General features: G+C 39.6%; 1 protein-coding gene across 3 annotated transcripts in view; it reads left to right on the top strand.

The window, feature by feature from the left end:
• FGF13 (fibroblast growth factor 13) overlaps positions 1–17,045 on the top strand; it is a 574,996-nt gene that overhangs the window by 350,956 nt on the left and 206,995 nt on the right. For all 3 annotated transcript variants that reach the window (XM_055565011.1, XM_055565012.1, XM_055565013.1), the window contains exon 3: positions 5,114–5,281. In XM_055565011.1, coding sequence (XP_055420986.1) covers positions 5,114–5,281 — 168 coding nt within the window. The remainder of the gene's footprint in view (positions 1–5,113; positions 5,282–17,045) is intronic.

The raw sequence follows: 17,045 nt of genomic DNA, 5'->3' as shown, positions 1-17,045 counted from the left end.
TTTGAACCCTGGGTCAGGAAGATCCCCTGGAGAAGGGAATGGCAAGCCACTCCAGTATTCTTGCCTGGAGAATCTCATGGACAGAGGAGCCTGGCAGGCTATGGTCCATAGGGTCACACAGCATGGGACACGACTGATGACTTGGCAGGCACCCACGCATTCAATAGATAGTGAGTTGGAAAGCAAAATGGAGGACTTGAGTTAATTCATTTGTGGCTGAATTTACTTTTCTGCTTGACAGGTGCTCAGTGACAAGGAAGAGTAATCACTCTAATTACTCTGTTTTCTACTGACTTTTTCATTATTCGAGGACATTTGATAATCTGTGTATTTTCCCTTATTTTTACTTTCACAGATGCTTTCAAGCATTTGCTTTTTGGAGTCACAAATATATGTCCAATAACTTTGACTGGTAGTCCCATGGCTGTGTTCATTGCTGTTGCCCTGGTGATCTCAGATTTTCTTTGATTTCAAATCATGTATCATTAATTAAGTATGTTGAGTCGTCTTTCCAAAGAGAAAAAAAAAAAAAAAACAGTGTCATCAAATAACTGAGGGCTTATTAACTGCTTCCAGCTTGAAACCAGCACACCTTACAAGTTACAGTGGCCTGGCCAGGGGCCAGATGCCTTTGTGGCATTGTCTGAGTAGTTTCCCAGGTTGTTTCTGGTTGCTTTTCTGTCTTTAAATAAAGACAGTAAACCTCATTGGAGACAGAGATAATATTTGAAGCTAAGGTATACAAAAGATCCTGTTTAAATATATCAGTTTGTACAAAGAAAAGCAACCAGAAACTACTTAAGACTTTCTGGTAAACACCCTAAAATCCTGGCTTCTAGGCTGGGCTTTTCCAATAGCTTTGTGGCTTGTCAATTCCCCTTCCTGAGCTTTATTTTCCTTATGTTTTAAGACAAAGGGGTAGCATTAAGTTATCTCTAAAGAAATTCCGTTTGCAATGACTTGGAAGAGTGTAGTGTTTGTGATACTACTAAATATTTGGGTAGGTATTTTATCTAGCCAATATTATATTTATTGATTAAAGTACAGGGTAAAATTAGAAACTGAGTTTCTAAACATAGACAGAATAAGTGATTGTTAACTTCTTTAGTTAAAAATGCATTTAAGACATATATTACATTGGAATTAGTTTTGCTGAAGCCTAAGCTCCAGTATCTTGGTCATCTGATGCGAATAGTTGACTCATTGGAAAAGTCCCTGCTGCTGGGAACAATTGAGGGCAGAAGGAGAAGAGGGTGTCAGAGGATGAGATGGCTGGATGGCATCACTGATGCAATGAACATGAACTTGGACAAACTTTAGGAGATGTTGAGGGACAGGGAGGCCTGGCATGTTGCAGTCCATGGGGTTGCAAAGAGTCAGACATGACAGAACCACTGAACAACCATGACAAACGTTTTCATTTTATCACAGATGGTTTGCTACAGATCGATGCATTATGTCCAGTTTGAAATGGGAACACTGTTTCTGTGAACATGGGTAACATAGACCAGGTCACTGGCTTTAGATATAAACTCTCTTCCCTTCCTATGACTGTCCCCACTCGTGACCATGGCCTTGACCCTGAGAATTGCTGAGAAGCCTGGAGGAGAATGAGGGTGGTTTACTGCCAATCCAGGACTGTTACTGGGAAACCAACCCTGGATGTAGGCTTGCCCACCTAATGGTTAGTCAATAAACACCTTGTATAATGGGAACAAGGTCTTCCATAAATTGTGCTCTTAACTATCCTGCCACCAGTAGAGTCACTTATTGTCACCCTGAGTCTGAGTATGCCACCTGTCAGTGTCTGCATGTCTGTGGGTGTGTGAATTTGCATGTGTGCACATCTCTCATCCAACTCTCTACCACTCTTGTGGGACTTTGGAATTCTAAGTAGGTGGCCTGTGTGATCAAGGTCAAGGGCACAGGCTATGTGGGTGTCATTTCCCGGCAGAGGCCTACTCCTTGGCTGCTACTGTCATGGGGCTCATGGCCTTTCTCAATACATGGGTCCTGCAGTTCAGAAATCAACCATGAGCAACTTTTACCATCTTACCTGTCTGAAAGAGTCAAATTGAAGCTCCGAAACTGGAAGAGGTTTAGTGTAAATCTATTGTCTGCCTAATCACTGGAGTCTTTCATGCAAACTTCAAGATAGGATAAACATTATTGAGAAGAAGAGCAGGAGTCACTGCATAAATGTGGACAAATAGTTTCAATGAACAAAGGCAAGAGTGGTTTTCAGAGGCTGGAATGGTGTGCAAGAAGGAATGCACTAGAAGTGGGGGAATAGCAGAAATCCTAGGATTAAGCCAGGGGAAGGTAGATTCCATTCTTTTTTCCTGTTTTGATGAGCTGACTTCTTTGCAAGTCTCCTCTCCCTTTTCTAGAGTTTGTGCCCTTTGGACACATTGTCTCCTCATCCTTTTTTTAAGGTAGTAGAATTAAGGTACCCACCTGCCTTAGTGCTGGGGTCTTATGGGAAGTTCCCTGTCACTCCTGCTGTTGTCAATTGCACACACAGTCACTGTTCTACCTGAAGGAGCCCTAGGAATAAATTAATACAACAGTTTTAATCTTTCATCAAAATGAATTTACATTCAAAGATTTTATAGACTGAAATGAGGTGTTTCCTGTAGATTGCCACTTCTGGTTAAAAGTCAAACATATTTTTAGGTCTTGTGTCAAAATGACACCAAGGTATGCTGATAGATTTAATATTTTTTTCTGTTTTTCCTGAATTGATTTATGTTTGGGGCATTTGAGTAGAGACAGCCTGGATGCAAAGCTAAGCCATTAACTCCCAGATGTTCACAATTTCCAAGGAAATGTACTTTGCCTGCGGTCATTACTCAGATGGCTCCTTAAATGCTCTCATCTTGGCATCTTTTTCACCTGCTAAATTCAATTTGAGGAAAGAATAGGAGAGAGAGAATTTTGTGGAAAGCAATTATGTTGCACTTTTGTGACTTTCCTGCTTTCCCCATGATGATGAATTTGGGGTCTGGTTCTTATATCAGTCAGTGGGGCTCCTTCACTAGAATTTTGTTGTATGTTACAGATACTAGTTGTATCTAATTAAACAATAATGATGGAAGTACAAGGCTTTTTGTCGGAATTAATGACCAGCTGGTTAAAGCTGATGGCTAGAGAGTCAGCCAAAGGCTATTGTGCCATTAATCTCCAGAGATGCCCATTTGTGATGTCATTTTTGGTATCGAAAAATGAAAATGGAAAACAATTTACTGGTGTTTATCATGTACTTCTGAACAATAAGCTCTCTATGTATTATCCAAAAGTTGTTCTTTTCTTTTTAATCCTCCAATTCTCTTCTGATCTTAAAATGTGTTTCTTATATACAATGCATGAAAATGGGATTTCTCAGCTTCTGTATAATCATGGTTTTTTGTTTTGTTTTGTTTTTTGAGTTCTAAGTTTGGGAGGTTTTCCTTAAATATTTTATATGGTCAAACTAGAACTTACCTTCATCTGTGATGCTAGAATTTGATACATGTATATATTATCATAACTATCTGCTCATGGCAGGAAATGGTTGCCAATGGTCTGAATAGCAGCTGTTGCTACCAAAGATGTGCATTCAGCAACCAGATTCTAAGAAGTTGCAGTCATATTCCTAGTAGAGGAAGGGAACTCTCTTTCAGAAAAGGCTGTGGTGGTCTGTCTATGTAATATTTTTGATTACTACTGCTGAGCACTAGAAGAAAATAGAAAGAGAAGTGACTAAAATATTCATCACCTTCTTGCATAATTTAATTACTTATAAAGGAAGACAACAACTCCACACACAGCCAATCTATCAAGAACTTGTTCTCAACTCATAATACTAATTTCCAGGTTATGCTGGTTTTCATGCCATCTTCATTCCAATGTGAAAGAAAGTTCTTAAAAGTCTGTTAAGATCCTAGCCAGTGAGCTGAGAATGTTGTGCCAAATGTGGAAGCATGAGATCCCATCCAATCTCAGCCATAATCTGGTGATATTTTACAAGCATTATAGAATTGTTCTCCCCATAGGAAGTTTGCAGCTGGTACCCAGTCTTTCTCAAGGCATGCTAAGAGTTATGCATTTGAGGGAGTAGGATGAGTCAGTCCATTGTTAATCATAACTTTAGGGGTACTGACTCACTCCTGGTAAAATGGGATGACCTCACTGGAAAGGTGTGAAAAAAAAAAATCCATTCTGAGGTCAATGCCCTGTTTCTGCAGACCCAGATCAAATTTGCACACTCTTTGGTGGGTAGTTACCTGGAAAAACAATGTTGCAGCGGACCAGGTGAAAGCAAACACCTTGTTTTATCAGGGAACAAACACTAGAAATTCATAGTATTCCTTAGGAAAATGCACAAAGGGCCTAGAAATCTGAGAGGGGCCTCATATCTGAGGCCAAAAGTGAATCAGGTCCTGCAGTGCCACAATTCAAGGTAGGTCTTTGATCCAGTGTTGATTATTAGGCTCTTGACTGGAATGTGGTCACTTCATTAGGGGATTTCGAATATGTGAAGGTTATTTGTCATGGCCCCAGTTCTCTTTGGGAAACACAAAGTGAATTCTTTTGTCCAACTCTGTATATAGTGCATGAAAGCCAGGCCCTCACCAGGAGCAGACCCAGGAAGAAAATGTAAACGAATACACTGAAAATTTTGTGGAAATTAGCCATTTTCGCCTGTAAATATTTATATTGTACCTCAAGTTGAAACATGTCGCTTTCCACAGTGTTTATTTAGATACAATATGGTTATCGGTATTAACATGTTTTATTGCTCATCCCGGCAATCTAACCCTTAAATGCTCAGTATATTGTGATGGCCACAAAGTTCATCTGGGTTTTTCTCACCTTTGGCTGGAAAAAATCCGACAGAACTTTTTGGCCAACTCAGTACTAGCTATCAAGGTATGTATAGCTGAGTAAACTATTCATATTAGCAAACTAAGCCCCTCAAAAGAAAACCCCCAAGCAATGCAATGCTTTTCTTGGAAACTTTTCATGGGACTGTTGTTTCTATAGTCTCCCCCGGGAGTAGAGTTGATGTAAGACGTTTCCCTGCTTTCCTGAAGCTCTAACTTGAGTTCATTTTGTTATGTGGTGACCACAGTTCTGGATGACGCCCCCCCTGGCACACAGGAATACATTATGTTACGGCAAGATTCCATCCAATCTGCGGAATTAAAGAAAAAAGAGTCCCCCTTTCGTGCTAAGTGTCACGAAATCTTCTGCTGCCCGCTGAAGCAAGTCCACCACAAAGAACACACAGAGCCCGAAGGTTTGTGCACGACGGACGCGTGTCTTGCTTGTTTCCTCTCATTCTTCTTTCTTTCTCTTTCTTTCTGACTGTGCATTGCCCTCTGGTGTGCTGTGTGTTGTGCGGCTCCTGACATCGTTCTGAGGCCCCGTAAGCTCGCCAGTGAGTGTCTTATGCAGCCTCAGATGGGACGCTGTATAATACAGTCAGCTCTGGCCCGGCGCACAGCATCTTCCTGCTTCTCGCAGCTGACACGTGTTCAGCTGGTGTCATGACACTGCCCCGTTTTGGCTGCTAAAGTTGCTTGCTCCCGTAGCCAACATCTGGCCGAGTCTGGTCCCATCACCTCGCCTTCCTGAAGCAGCAGTCGGCTGAGGAATGGCCCTTCCAAAATGAAATCATCAGACGATGGTTCCAAATTTTCTCCCTCTTCTCCACTCCATAAAGCCTCCTGCCTTGTGTTCGAAGAATGCTCATGGTCTACTCAGTCGGCTGAAGCAGGCCCAGATTCCCCTGTCATGCACGCCTGGTGCGCTTTGCCATAGTAAAATGCATGCCTCAAGGAAACGATGAGTAGTTTGTTTTTCTTTGCAGCTCAAGTACAGGTTTGGAAAACTCTACTCGCTGATACTTAAACTGAGGTCAATAAGGTATTCATCGCAATCCATACTACAAATGTATCTCAAAAATTCCTCGTCTCTGCAGAAAGCGTATGCATTCATTTTTCCCCAACTTTTTGGCATATATCAAATAGGATCAGTTTTCACATCACCAAATGTGGTAAACGTTTTGCCATCTGTGTATGTTTTGATTTCCAAAATGACAATGGAGAGGTATACTGTGTATGCTAATTAAGTACTTATTGTATAACAACTTGAGTTCCCTCCCAGATCAAATGCCATCCATGCAGTTTAGCAATGAATGATGTCAGAGGTGACAGAATTCAACCAGTCCTTTGGCAGTCAGTATACACTTTTGCATAACTGTTTCTGGTACGATTTCTAGAAGTGCCCTTGTTCCTATTTCAAGTTGCCCTTTTGGCAACATTATGGGGTCTCCAGTACAACAGTCTTTCTGTTGCACAGGTCTGTTCAAAGTTTGGTGTTTGAGGAAATTATTCCCAATTGACTCCAATCTATAGTTTTGGAAGCAGATTTTCACATCTCAAAGTCTCCCCCTTTTCTGCCCTTCCACGCAGAGCTTCAAATGTTCTTTGGCAGAAAATGACAAGTGTACATTTTCTTTGCTTAACTCTATTTGACCTGTAGAATACAGCATTTGTGTTTGTTTTCTACTTCATACTTTGGTATGCAAGCTGTCCACTTTGCATAGGAGTTCTGATGTGAACAGTCATTCATCTGGAGATATAAATGGTGGCCCTTTACGAGTAAGACAAAATTTTGGTGGTTTTGTAGAGAAGATACTAACTTGATTTTTGCTTCACTGAAACAAAAAATTTCAGCCAGTAATAGTTACTTTACTATATATGATGCATTCCAATATTTTCTTTCTTTTCTCTCAAATGATGTTTGTGTGCAGTATATATATTTGCATGCACAAAACAGTATCTGTATTATAGAAATATACTATTTCTTATATAATTATATTCTTACAAATGTGCGTGTCTGTATTAACAGATACTATACTTTTTTTTCTAATTGTACATTATCCTGAAACACAAAGATTGGTTTGAGTAAGTATAATAAGCCATTTAAGAAGCAGTTGGTTAAATTCAGTCAGGAATTTGGTTAGAAACTTACTTCAAATTGTTTTAACAATTCTCAGATTCAAAAAAAGACAGTTGAATAACTAAATTTAAGACCCATCCATTCTCTTATTACATATAGTTTAGACAGGATCTATTAGTTTTCAAAATATCTGGAGTGTATCATGAATACTGTTATGAATGTTTTCAAATATGAAGAATTCTTTAGAGAATGGGTATCAGTTGAGCTCTCTTATATAAGGTTTGGATACTTTTTATTTTGGCTGTTCTTGTGTTAAATGTGGCTTTCATCCTTTCTCTTGTGTGCTTTGATGATGGGCATTGTCTTCTTTCAGATTGAAGATTTTCCTTAGTCTTGCCGTCCTGCCAGGTCCTCTGGAATAGTGAAGCTAATACTTCCCTCTTGATTTGTAAGAATTATTTATAAATAGTATTAGACACATGAGAGGTTTTCTGGGATGACATTGTGATACTATTTACAATTTTACTTCATCGCCTTTAAACAAGGACTCCGAAGCTAATGGTGATCCCAAACATTGCAATGAATATACTTGATCTCTGTACAAATTAACAGGATCCCGAAGACCTTAGATGGGGGTGAAAGAAAACATGCCACAGAAGAGACCTTGGATAAATAAGGAAACAATGCTATGAAATTAACATGCTTACTTCATGTAGGATCTCGAAGGCCAGAAACTCGTCATTGCTGGGAGGTGAAGTAACTGTGGGTTTAGAAGGGTTCAGTGGTCATTCTGGCCACCTGGAAGATTTTTGAAAGACTGATTTTTAAGTGTTGTAAGGTCCTGTCTTCAGTTCTCTCTTCCAGTTGCTATAACATTTTATTATAATGAGTATAAATAAGAGATCTCTTTATTTTTTTTTTATTTTTAAAGTTTACATAACTGTATTAGTTTTATTAAAAATGGATAGAATCTCAATTCTAAACTATGTCCATACCTTGAAACATTTTATTCTCATGTGAGGCATTTTGAAGAGAGAGGTCCTTTCATGGCCTCTCTTCCAAAGCATGAAACATTAATTGACCTTGACTGTGGATGCCCACCATTTCCACTGCAGGTGAAGGCAGTGGGCAGCATGGTTAGCCTGATTGATCTGTGCAATGCCAAGCTGCTCGTGTGACCTCTTCTAATGAGACTGTGTGTGTGTGGAGCCCTCAAGTAAAGAATGAAACATTCATTGAAATTTGGCCAGGGTAGTGGTGGGGGATGGTGGTGGTGGTAGAATATAAATTAGAGTTGGAAAAGTCTTACAAATGATTAAATTAGGTCAAAGAGGTTTATATATATTATGATAAAGCTGGAATTAGTTTTCTGCTTCTTTACTGAATTGATAAAATCTGTCAACTATTTTTGCATTATTATAGACAAAGTCTTGGTGTTTCTTTTGGTTGGTGATGTTTTTGTAAAGGCCAAGTTATTTCCATAATTTATAATCACCTGAGATTTGGTACAGATAGCAATTGTTCACCACCGTCTGTCTTTTGAAAGACATTTTTGCATTGTTTCCAAGGCCTTCAGAATTCATGTAAAATAATACACAGAAGGCCTGAAATACCTCATTGGCTTTTCAGGATATCCTTAGGACAGATTACACTTTGCCAGAAACAGGTTTCTATTTCTGAACAGCCGATTCCAAAATAAATGTTTTAGTCTGTTTCCAAATACTTGTGATTTTCAGTGATGTGATTATTTCCATAAAAACCACTTATGATGTAATCTTATACTGGAATTTGGCTGAAGAAGCACACACAAGTGTTTGAGAGTCTAATTTTGACCCAGGACCAGCTATGGTCTTTGTTATAAGAAAGCCACTTGGAGAGCTGAGATGTTTACCAAAATCTTTTTTTTACTGTCCCAGGAGCCTTTTGGCAAAAGAAAGTATAATCATTACAGCTTTATTCTTTCCCTCATTTTTTCTTTCATTGTCATGTCTGCCCCAATAAAATCACTGATTTAGAGTAACTTCTGAATGCCTATCTATTACCAGTATAGTTGTTGCTTCCTAAATTCGAGTCACTGGTCTGTTACTGATGCTTGAAGATTGTTCAGAAGAATCACATCAAGGTATACAGGCTTACAAGTAGATAATGTTGAAAATCTGCAGAGAGAAATAAATCACAGATTACCTGCATGTACTTGTGGGATTGAAAATCTGATTACAATAGCAAATTTGAAGGAGTTCAGGCAACATAGGAAAATATCACAAAGTTCAATGATTTGTCACTATCTTAATCAAATGTCTGGCCTCCTTCCTACAGTCCTGTTTTCATGTGAATTTTTTTTAAGTTACATAAATATATATATATATATATATTCCACTCCCCTTAGGACATCTGTAACCTTTGTATTCAGAGAGGCATCCAAGCATAGTGACTTTGGTTGGAGGAGAAGAGAGTCTGTGCTCTAGACCGGTGATGAAGTATGGCAGCTTTCACCAACCAAAAGAAAGCAAAATTATGTGCCAAATGTTAAGGGGGCATATTTGTAACAAGTACAATGTCTGTTAATCTGATAATGCCTTGGTTTCCTTATCCCAGAGAGAGAATATGTCACCATAAATATCAGTCTTGCCTAAATGGTAGGAGAGAAAGGAGGTAGAAGAATACTTAGGAAAGTGTCAAGAGAATTGTTTTTATTTTCATCCTCACCTTTTCTTCAACTCTGATGTCTCCTGTTGTGTGTCTTCCTCATATTCCTACTAATTTGCCTTTTGAGAAGAATGGGTCTAATACTATTTGAATTCATAGTTCAATAAAACTAAATCACCTCTGATGCTTAATATTGGAAAATGTCTTGACTGGCAGAAATGGTATAATTGGGTTCAATATCTGTCCCCTTGAATGTAAGAATTTAGGGCTATTCCTATTTGATTAGAAAAACATGGGGCCATATGTTTATGTGACTCTGAAGCAATAAAAGATTTTATTCTGAATCTTTAAATTTCAAAATAACTGATTTGTGGTCACTTTTCCTTTGATTTATGATGTGAAGGATGACAAAACAACTCAGAGAGGTTTCTTTGCTCATTGAAGCCAATGGCAGCTTAATTGCAGAGTCACAAGAAAAGTTAAAATATTGGTCCATATCAAAATCAAATTAAAAGCCCCAAATTTGAAAGCCTTGTTGTTTAGTAATGAATAAACATTATCCTTTCCCCATATGCTGATCAAGTGTATTTCTCTTGGTTGCTTGTCAGCTATTTCTTAGAAGACAACTTGTTATCTCCTAACAAGATTGGGAAGCTAGTAATGGCACTGAAACCCAGTCTCTCTTCTCTCCTATTTCCCCTCCTTATGGCAGCAAGCACAGCATTAAGTCATGTTTGGGGGATAGTTTCTACTCTCTGGAAAACTCATAATTTGATCAAGGAAGTATACATAACAGCCAATAATTCAATTTCAGGTCAGGATGGGCATTTATTATTCTCTTATTAGATTCATGCATCTCAACTCAGTCTCCAGGCTGGCTTTTCCGGTAGAAACAAACAACCACTCATGATTTGATGATTCACTTTTTAAAGCAACAGGCCTCCCTTCTCCCTGGTGCCTCGGTGTTCCCGTCGAGGCGGTGGTGAGGGTTCCTAAGAAGTAATCTCTCCTTCAGGACTCTCTTGACTGAAGTTTTCCTCACTTAACATTGGAGGCAGATATTTCTCCTTTGTGAAGCCAACACAGATGGTCCACTTTAAGTATTTATATTTAAAGGAACACTGCCCTGGGAACGTGCCCAGAAAGGTCTACTGGATGAACAATGGTGGTGATTTTGATTTTAAAACAAAGTCAAAATCTAGATGCTGATCCTTGAAAAAAATCTGGAAGGTCTCCATCCATGCAGCACTGCCCTCTTCAAAGCTGTTCCATCAAGGTTTGTGTTGCCAGCATGCTTCTGGTGCTCTGATGTCTCAGCAACACCTTTTGGGTTATTCCTTTCCACAGTCGGTTAATAAACCACTGAAGCAAATCTGCCTTTCTGACCTGGCATGGTATGACTGTAGGTAGACTGTGGTCCACCCCAGAAAGGCATAGCCTGGATGACTTTGAGCTGTTTTACCAAGTCAAGCCCAACCCTAAGGTCTAGGGGTCCGCCTTTGCAGAGATGCACCACATGGGCTGCTGTGTCAGCTCCAATTTTCACTCTTTTGTTTTAAATGATAACTTGCTTGCCTGGTTGAAGAGAATGTAGAATTAACTATACTCTCTTTTGTAGGTTCTTAAATAATAACTGCATCACTATTTTTCAAATTATGTTTTATGAACTACTAATCATATGGCTTTGTGAAAAGAAAGATTCTGTGATCCCATACGTGTTTCTTGAATTCCATATCACTCTTAGAGAGTCATCCTGCATAAGAGAGTAATTTGTCTCACTTTGGTCAGTTAAGTGGTAAACCACATCTTTCAGGTACCAAATCATTTTTGTTCGTAATACATAGTAACATCCTAAAAGTATGCTTTGGGAAATGCCTTGCTGGCCCCACTAAGCAGTGTGTTCCCATCAAAGCTCAGCTTTGACAAGTAACACACTTTTAAAGATGAATGCCGGTCCCTTTTTCTCTGACCCCTACCTGCTATCTTTAGGAAAGTGCTACTCCAAGTGTGGTCCATGGTTCAGGACTGGGTCTGAAATTGTTTGTTACCAGTCAGTGATAAGATGAGGAGCTTGTGCCAGAATGTAAGTCAATGCACTGTTTGTTTTATCAAGAAAGTATTGCTGTCTTTCTGCATGTAAATCAATGAAGTTAGAGCACTCCTTCACACCCTGCACAAAAATAAATTCAAAATGGCTTAAAGACTTAAATATAAGACATGACACAATAAAGTTCCCAGTACGGAACATAGGCCAAACATCCTGACATAAATTGTAGTAATGTTTTCTTAGGTCAGTCTGCCAAGGCAGTAGATATAAAAGCAAAAATAAACGGAACCTAATTGAAATGGCAACCCACTCCAGTGTTCTTGCCTGGAGAATCCCACGGATGGGGGAGCCTGGTGGGCTGCTGTCTATGGGGTCGCACAGAGTCGGACACGACTGAAGCGACTTAGCAGCAGCAGCAGCAATCAAACTTAGAAGCCTTTGCATAGCAAAGGAAACCATAAACAAAGTAAAAATGTAACCTAAAGGCTGGGAGAAATTATTTGCAAACAATGCAACTTACAAGGACTGGATAAAGAAGATGTGGTATATATGTATACAATAGAATACTACTCAGCCATAAAAAGGAATGAACATGTGCCATTTGCAGCAGCATAGATGCACCTAGAGATTATCATCCTAAGTGAAGGAAGTCAGAAAAAGACAAATATCGACAAATATTGTATGATATCACTTATATGTGGAATCTAAATTGTGATGCAGAAACAGACCCATAGACATAGAAAACAAACTTAAGGTTACTAAAGGGGAAGGATGGGGTGGGATAAATTAGGACTTTGGGATTTGTAGCTGCAAACTATTATATATAGAATGGATAAAAATCAAGATCTTACTGTATAGCACAAGGAACTATATTAAATATCTTGCAATAAATCATAATGGAAAGAATATGAAAAAGTATATGTGTATATAGGTGTGTGTGTATATACATGCATGCATGCATGCTCAATCACTCAGTCGTGTCCACTTCTTTGCTACCCCATGGACTGTAGCCTGCCAGACTCCTCTGTCCATGGAATTTTCCAGGCAAGAATACTAGAGTAGGTTGCCATTTCCTCATCCAGGGGATCTTCCGGACCCAGGGATGGAATCTGCATCTCCTGCATTGGCAGACAGACTCTTTATCACTGAGTCACCTGGGAAGCCCATGTATATACATACATACATACACACATATACATATATATGTATATATACATACATACATATATATACATACATATATATTTATAAAACTGAATCACTTTCCTGTACATTAGAAACTAACACAACATTGTAAATCAACTATACATCAACTAAAGAAAGTACTGTTATCTTGCTGTGAAAAATAGTGTCAGCTGAACTAAACAGAAATGTGCCTAATGACAAGTTCATGGGTCAGCACTAAGGCTGTGGATCCTACTTTCAGTAACATTGCTTAGATTATTTCAGTGATTCTCAACCTTGACTCCACCGTTAAATTATCTGAGGACCTTTTAAATAATAGTGATGCCTGAACCCAACATCAGACCAAAATCAAGTAACTAAACAATAACTTGTCCAAATGAAAACCCTCCAAGGTCTCTTGTGGCTGATTCTTGATGTGTGTGTGTGTGTGTGTGTGTGTGTGTGTTTAATTTGAAAAGTTCCTAGGTGATTCTAATGTACTAGCAGGGTTGGACTCGCTGCCTCAGAACAGAATTACCTTGGCATAGGTCATTTGTATGATGTCAGCTGTCAATTCACAATTCTTATCATGCTAGTTGCATGAGCCTGTTGAGGAGGTGCCCTGTGATTAGAGGGCACACTGGACAGGCAGCACTTATATGACCTTTAGAGCTTGTGGCCATGTAAGGCATCCGTCCTTCCCACTACACACACACACTCACTCTCTCTCTCTCACACACACACACACTCTTACCTTTTTGAAGTTCTCTTGCCTCTGCCTCTCTGAGCTTTTAGAAATATAATCCAGCTTTTCCATAGGAGCGTGGTAACCTGCCACCTTGTGACCAACATCCTTTTTTGCAAGTAGTGGTGGAAATACTTGTTCTGCTCTCTGTGATGCAGCTTGCAAATGTGGGAGGAAGAGTTTCTTGGGACCTCCTGTGATCTCACTTAAAGAAGAAAATGGAGAATTAGCAGAGCATATCACCGTGCCAGAAAAGGTCATCTACGTGCTTCTTGACTTGCTTCCTGCTGCTCTAGGGTAAGATTGCAGAAGTGGATACCAGCTGCTCCTGATCTGGGTATCTCTCCCTCAGGCTGTCATCACTGGGGCATTACCCTTTTATTATCTAAACATCATCGCCAGCTCCCTCAGCATAACGTTATTACAGCAGCATGTACGTGAAGAATGACTTTGCCATGATTGGGAGACTTTCAGTGTTATCTGTGTTTATCACTCATTCCTAGCACTCTAAGTTACATTCATTCGGGTATTCATTTGTTATACGCTACAGTATTTCTCTGTGTGCTTGATATGCAGCTTAGATAATGCCCATGGGAAAGTGTGGAACAAGAGATATTACATCCTGCATTTTATCAAACACTTACCCTTGTCTTGCTTCGCAGCCAATATCCACACTCACTCCAACACATCAAAATCACATGTTCACTTCCACTCATGTGCTAGCCTATTGCTACTTAGGAGCCCTGGCTATTTTAAGATGTATATTTTCAGAACAGCTCCAGGTCAACCTTCAAGCATATCCAGCTTTGGAAGCAACTCGTATACATTGTCTGGAAAACCGGATCTCCACGGAGGAAGGCAAAGAGAGCCCAGTTTCACTGAGTTAACATGTACATGCAGCAAGCACTGTGCAAAGGCCCTGGGAGGTAGGATCACAAAACTTTGTAAGGTAGGGGCTGCTCCCAACCTTTCACAGATGAGCGCACTAAAATACGGGAATGCTAATTCACTTCTCCAACGAATGACGACTTGATCTGAGTGTGACTTTTCTGGCCTCCAAAGCCCATGTCTTTTATCTTCCATGACTTCTGCATATGCTCAGCTTTACCCTATATGTGAGTTTGCTGTCTAAAAGCAGTTTAATTGCTGAAACATGTTAGTTTTCAAGAGAAAAATGTTGTCTGCATTCCATTCTCAGCTTTGCTATTGCAGGACATTGTCACAGGCAGAAGGGACTTGGGAGGTACTGGTTAATTCTGGGGCCTAGAGTTAGGTGGTGGAGAAGGCAATGGCCACCCACTCCAGTACTCTTGCCCGGAGAATCCCAGGGACGGGGGAGCCTGGTGGGCTGCCATCTATGGAGTCACACAGAGTCGGACACGACTGAAGCGACTTAGCAGCAGCAGCAGAGTTAGGTGGAATGGGGCACTCAGAAGAAGGAAGTGAAATGACCCTCACCATCAAGGAGGTGATGACCTGTCCAGGACACGCCAAGGCAGAGTGGAGTGATTATGAAAACTACATTCCATCTGAGTGCAATAGAAGCGTATGTATACCTGTGGCGGATTCATTTTGATGTTTGGCAAAACTAATACAGTGTTTCAGGTTTAAAAATAAAATTAAATTAAAAAAATAAAATAAAAGTAATGCATTAACCAAAAAAAAAGAGAGAAGGTTCCCTTAATAAATAACAGAAACTGGTCACTTGCCTCATCTTCTTTCATTATGCCAGAGGATGCTCATCACCTATAATAGCATAAATGAGGAAAGGTCATTTCTAATAATTAAAAAGCAGATTCTATTGCTTAATTTTTTTCTCAGTTCATTAAAATTCCACCCTGAATAGGAATGTTATTAAGACCCGCTCTGAGTATTTCCCCTTTTCTATTGGATTAGGTTTTTCCTAGAGGTTTAGAAATTAGCCATGAGTTCTCTCTCATTACTTGTTGGAACCCTACTCTATAGTCTATTTACCATAGATAATAATAATGAAACCATAATAATGAAAGCAATAACTGACAAATATCCAGAATTTACTATGTGCCAAGTGCTTTGCCTAACTTTATCTTAAGTCTTTCAAAGGTTCTTAGAAGTATGTAGGAGATTTTTTTTCCCTGTCCTCTTGATGGATGAAGAAACAGAGATGGAGAGATGTGAAATAACCTGTTCAAGGTCACCTGACTGAGACATGGTAGAGCCAATGCTCCACTGCAGCTTGTCTCACTCCAAAGACTGTGGTCTCTCCAGCACAGGAGAGTGTGTCTCATAATGAGACCGGCCCTAGAAAAAGCTCCCCTTCTGTTCTCCAGTCCCCCCAGTATCATCTTATGGAGACACATTGCCAGGTATACTAAGGTCCACAGGCGTGGGCAGACCATTGGTCTGCTGTGAGAAAAATGATGGAATCAAAAGGTAGCTTGTTCTTCAGAGAAAAGGTAAACGGTGAGGGTGAACTTCAGCATGTTTACAGGGCAGATTCTCATCATATATGACTGTCGAAATGCTGTACAATCTACAATGTAAGAACTGTGATTGACTCACTGTGCTGGTGTGCAGTATTCAGCTACAGGCCAGTTCTTAATCACCTCAGGCCAGTTGACCTTCTACCTTAAAACCTTCGCTCACAAAACACCTGCTGACCTTAAATCCCTGAATGAGACAACCTTCATGACCTAGTGAGGACTGACTTAAAGGCACATGAAAAGAAAGTCTCACCCAACTAGGTTGGGTCGCTGTCAAGAGATTATTCTATGTGAATTTTAAAACGAATGAAATTGTATAAAGTGGTCCACTTCTCTCTGGAAGCACGGAGAAGGAGGTCTCCGGAATTTGTGTGGACTGCTCTGTGCATGACATTCTGTACTGCGCTTTGGTTAGATGCTCAGCTCTCAAATTTTTTAGCATCTTTTCTGTGCCAGGCACTTCAGATTCATTTTTACTAATCTTCCCAACCCATGAGGTAGGTATAAGTCTTGAAGGACACGATGGGGATACTGGTGTGTAGAGATGGGAAATAACTTTTTCAGCATCATTCAGATAATAATGCCTTAATTGGGATTTGAAGCCAAGTCTTTTCATCCCGGAAGCCTGATCTCCTTTACCACACTGTGCTGCCTCAGCTCATCCTATACTGTGATACCTGACTCCCCCTTTTAAGTGTAAGAGCTCAGCACCATATTTTTCTTGTTTTCCTTTTTTAATTGGCATATGGTTGATTTAAAATATTGTGTTAATTTCAAGTGTACATCAAAGTGATTCAGTTATATACATATATTCAATATATTTTTCTGATTGTTTTTCATTATGGCTTATGTCAGGTTATTGAATATAGTTCCCTGTGCTTTTTATGTGTTTTATATATAGTGCTGTGTATATGTTAATCCCAAACTCCTAACTTACTCCTCCCCCTTTGGTTACCTTAAGTGTGTTTTCTATGTTTGTGAGTCTCTTTCTGTTTCATAGATAAGGTTATTCATATCTTATTTTATATTCCAC

The sequence above is a fragment of the Bubalus kerabau genome, chromosome X (genome assembly GCF_029407905.1).
Source record: "Bubalus kerabau isolate K-KA32 ecotype Philippines breed swamp buffalo chromosome X, PCC_UOA_SB_1v2, whole genome shotgun sequence".
Classification (NCBI taxonomy): Eukaryota; Metazoa; Chordata; class Mammalia; order Artiodactyla; family Bovidae; genus Bubalus; species Bubalus kerabau.
Note: the sequence above shows the minus strand (reverse complement) of the source record. Positions and strands in the feature narration are given on the sequence as shown.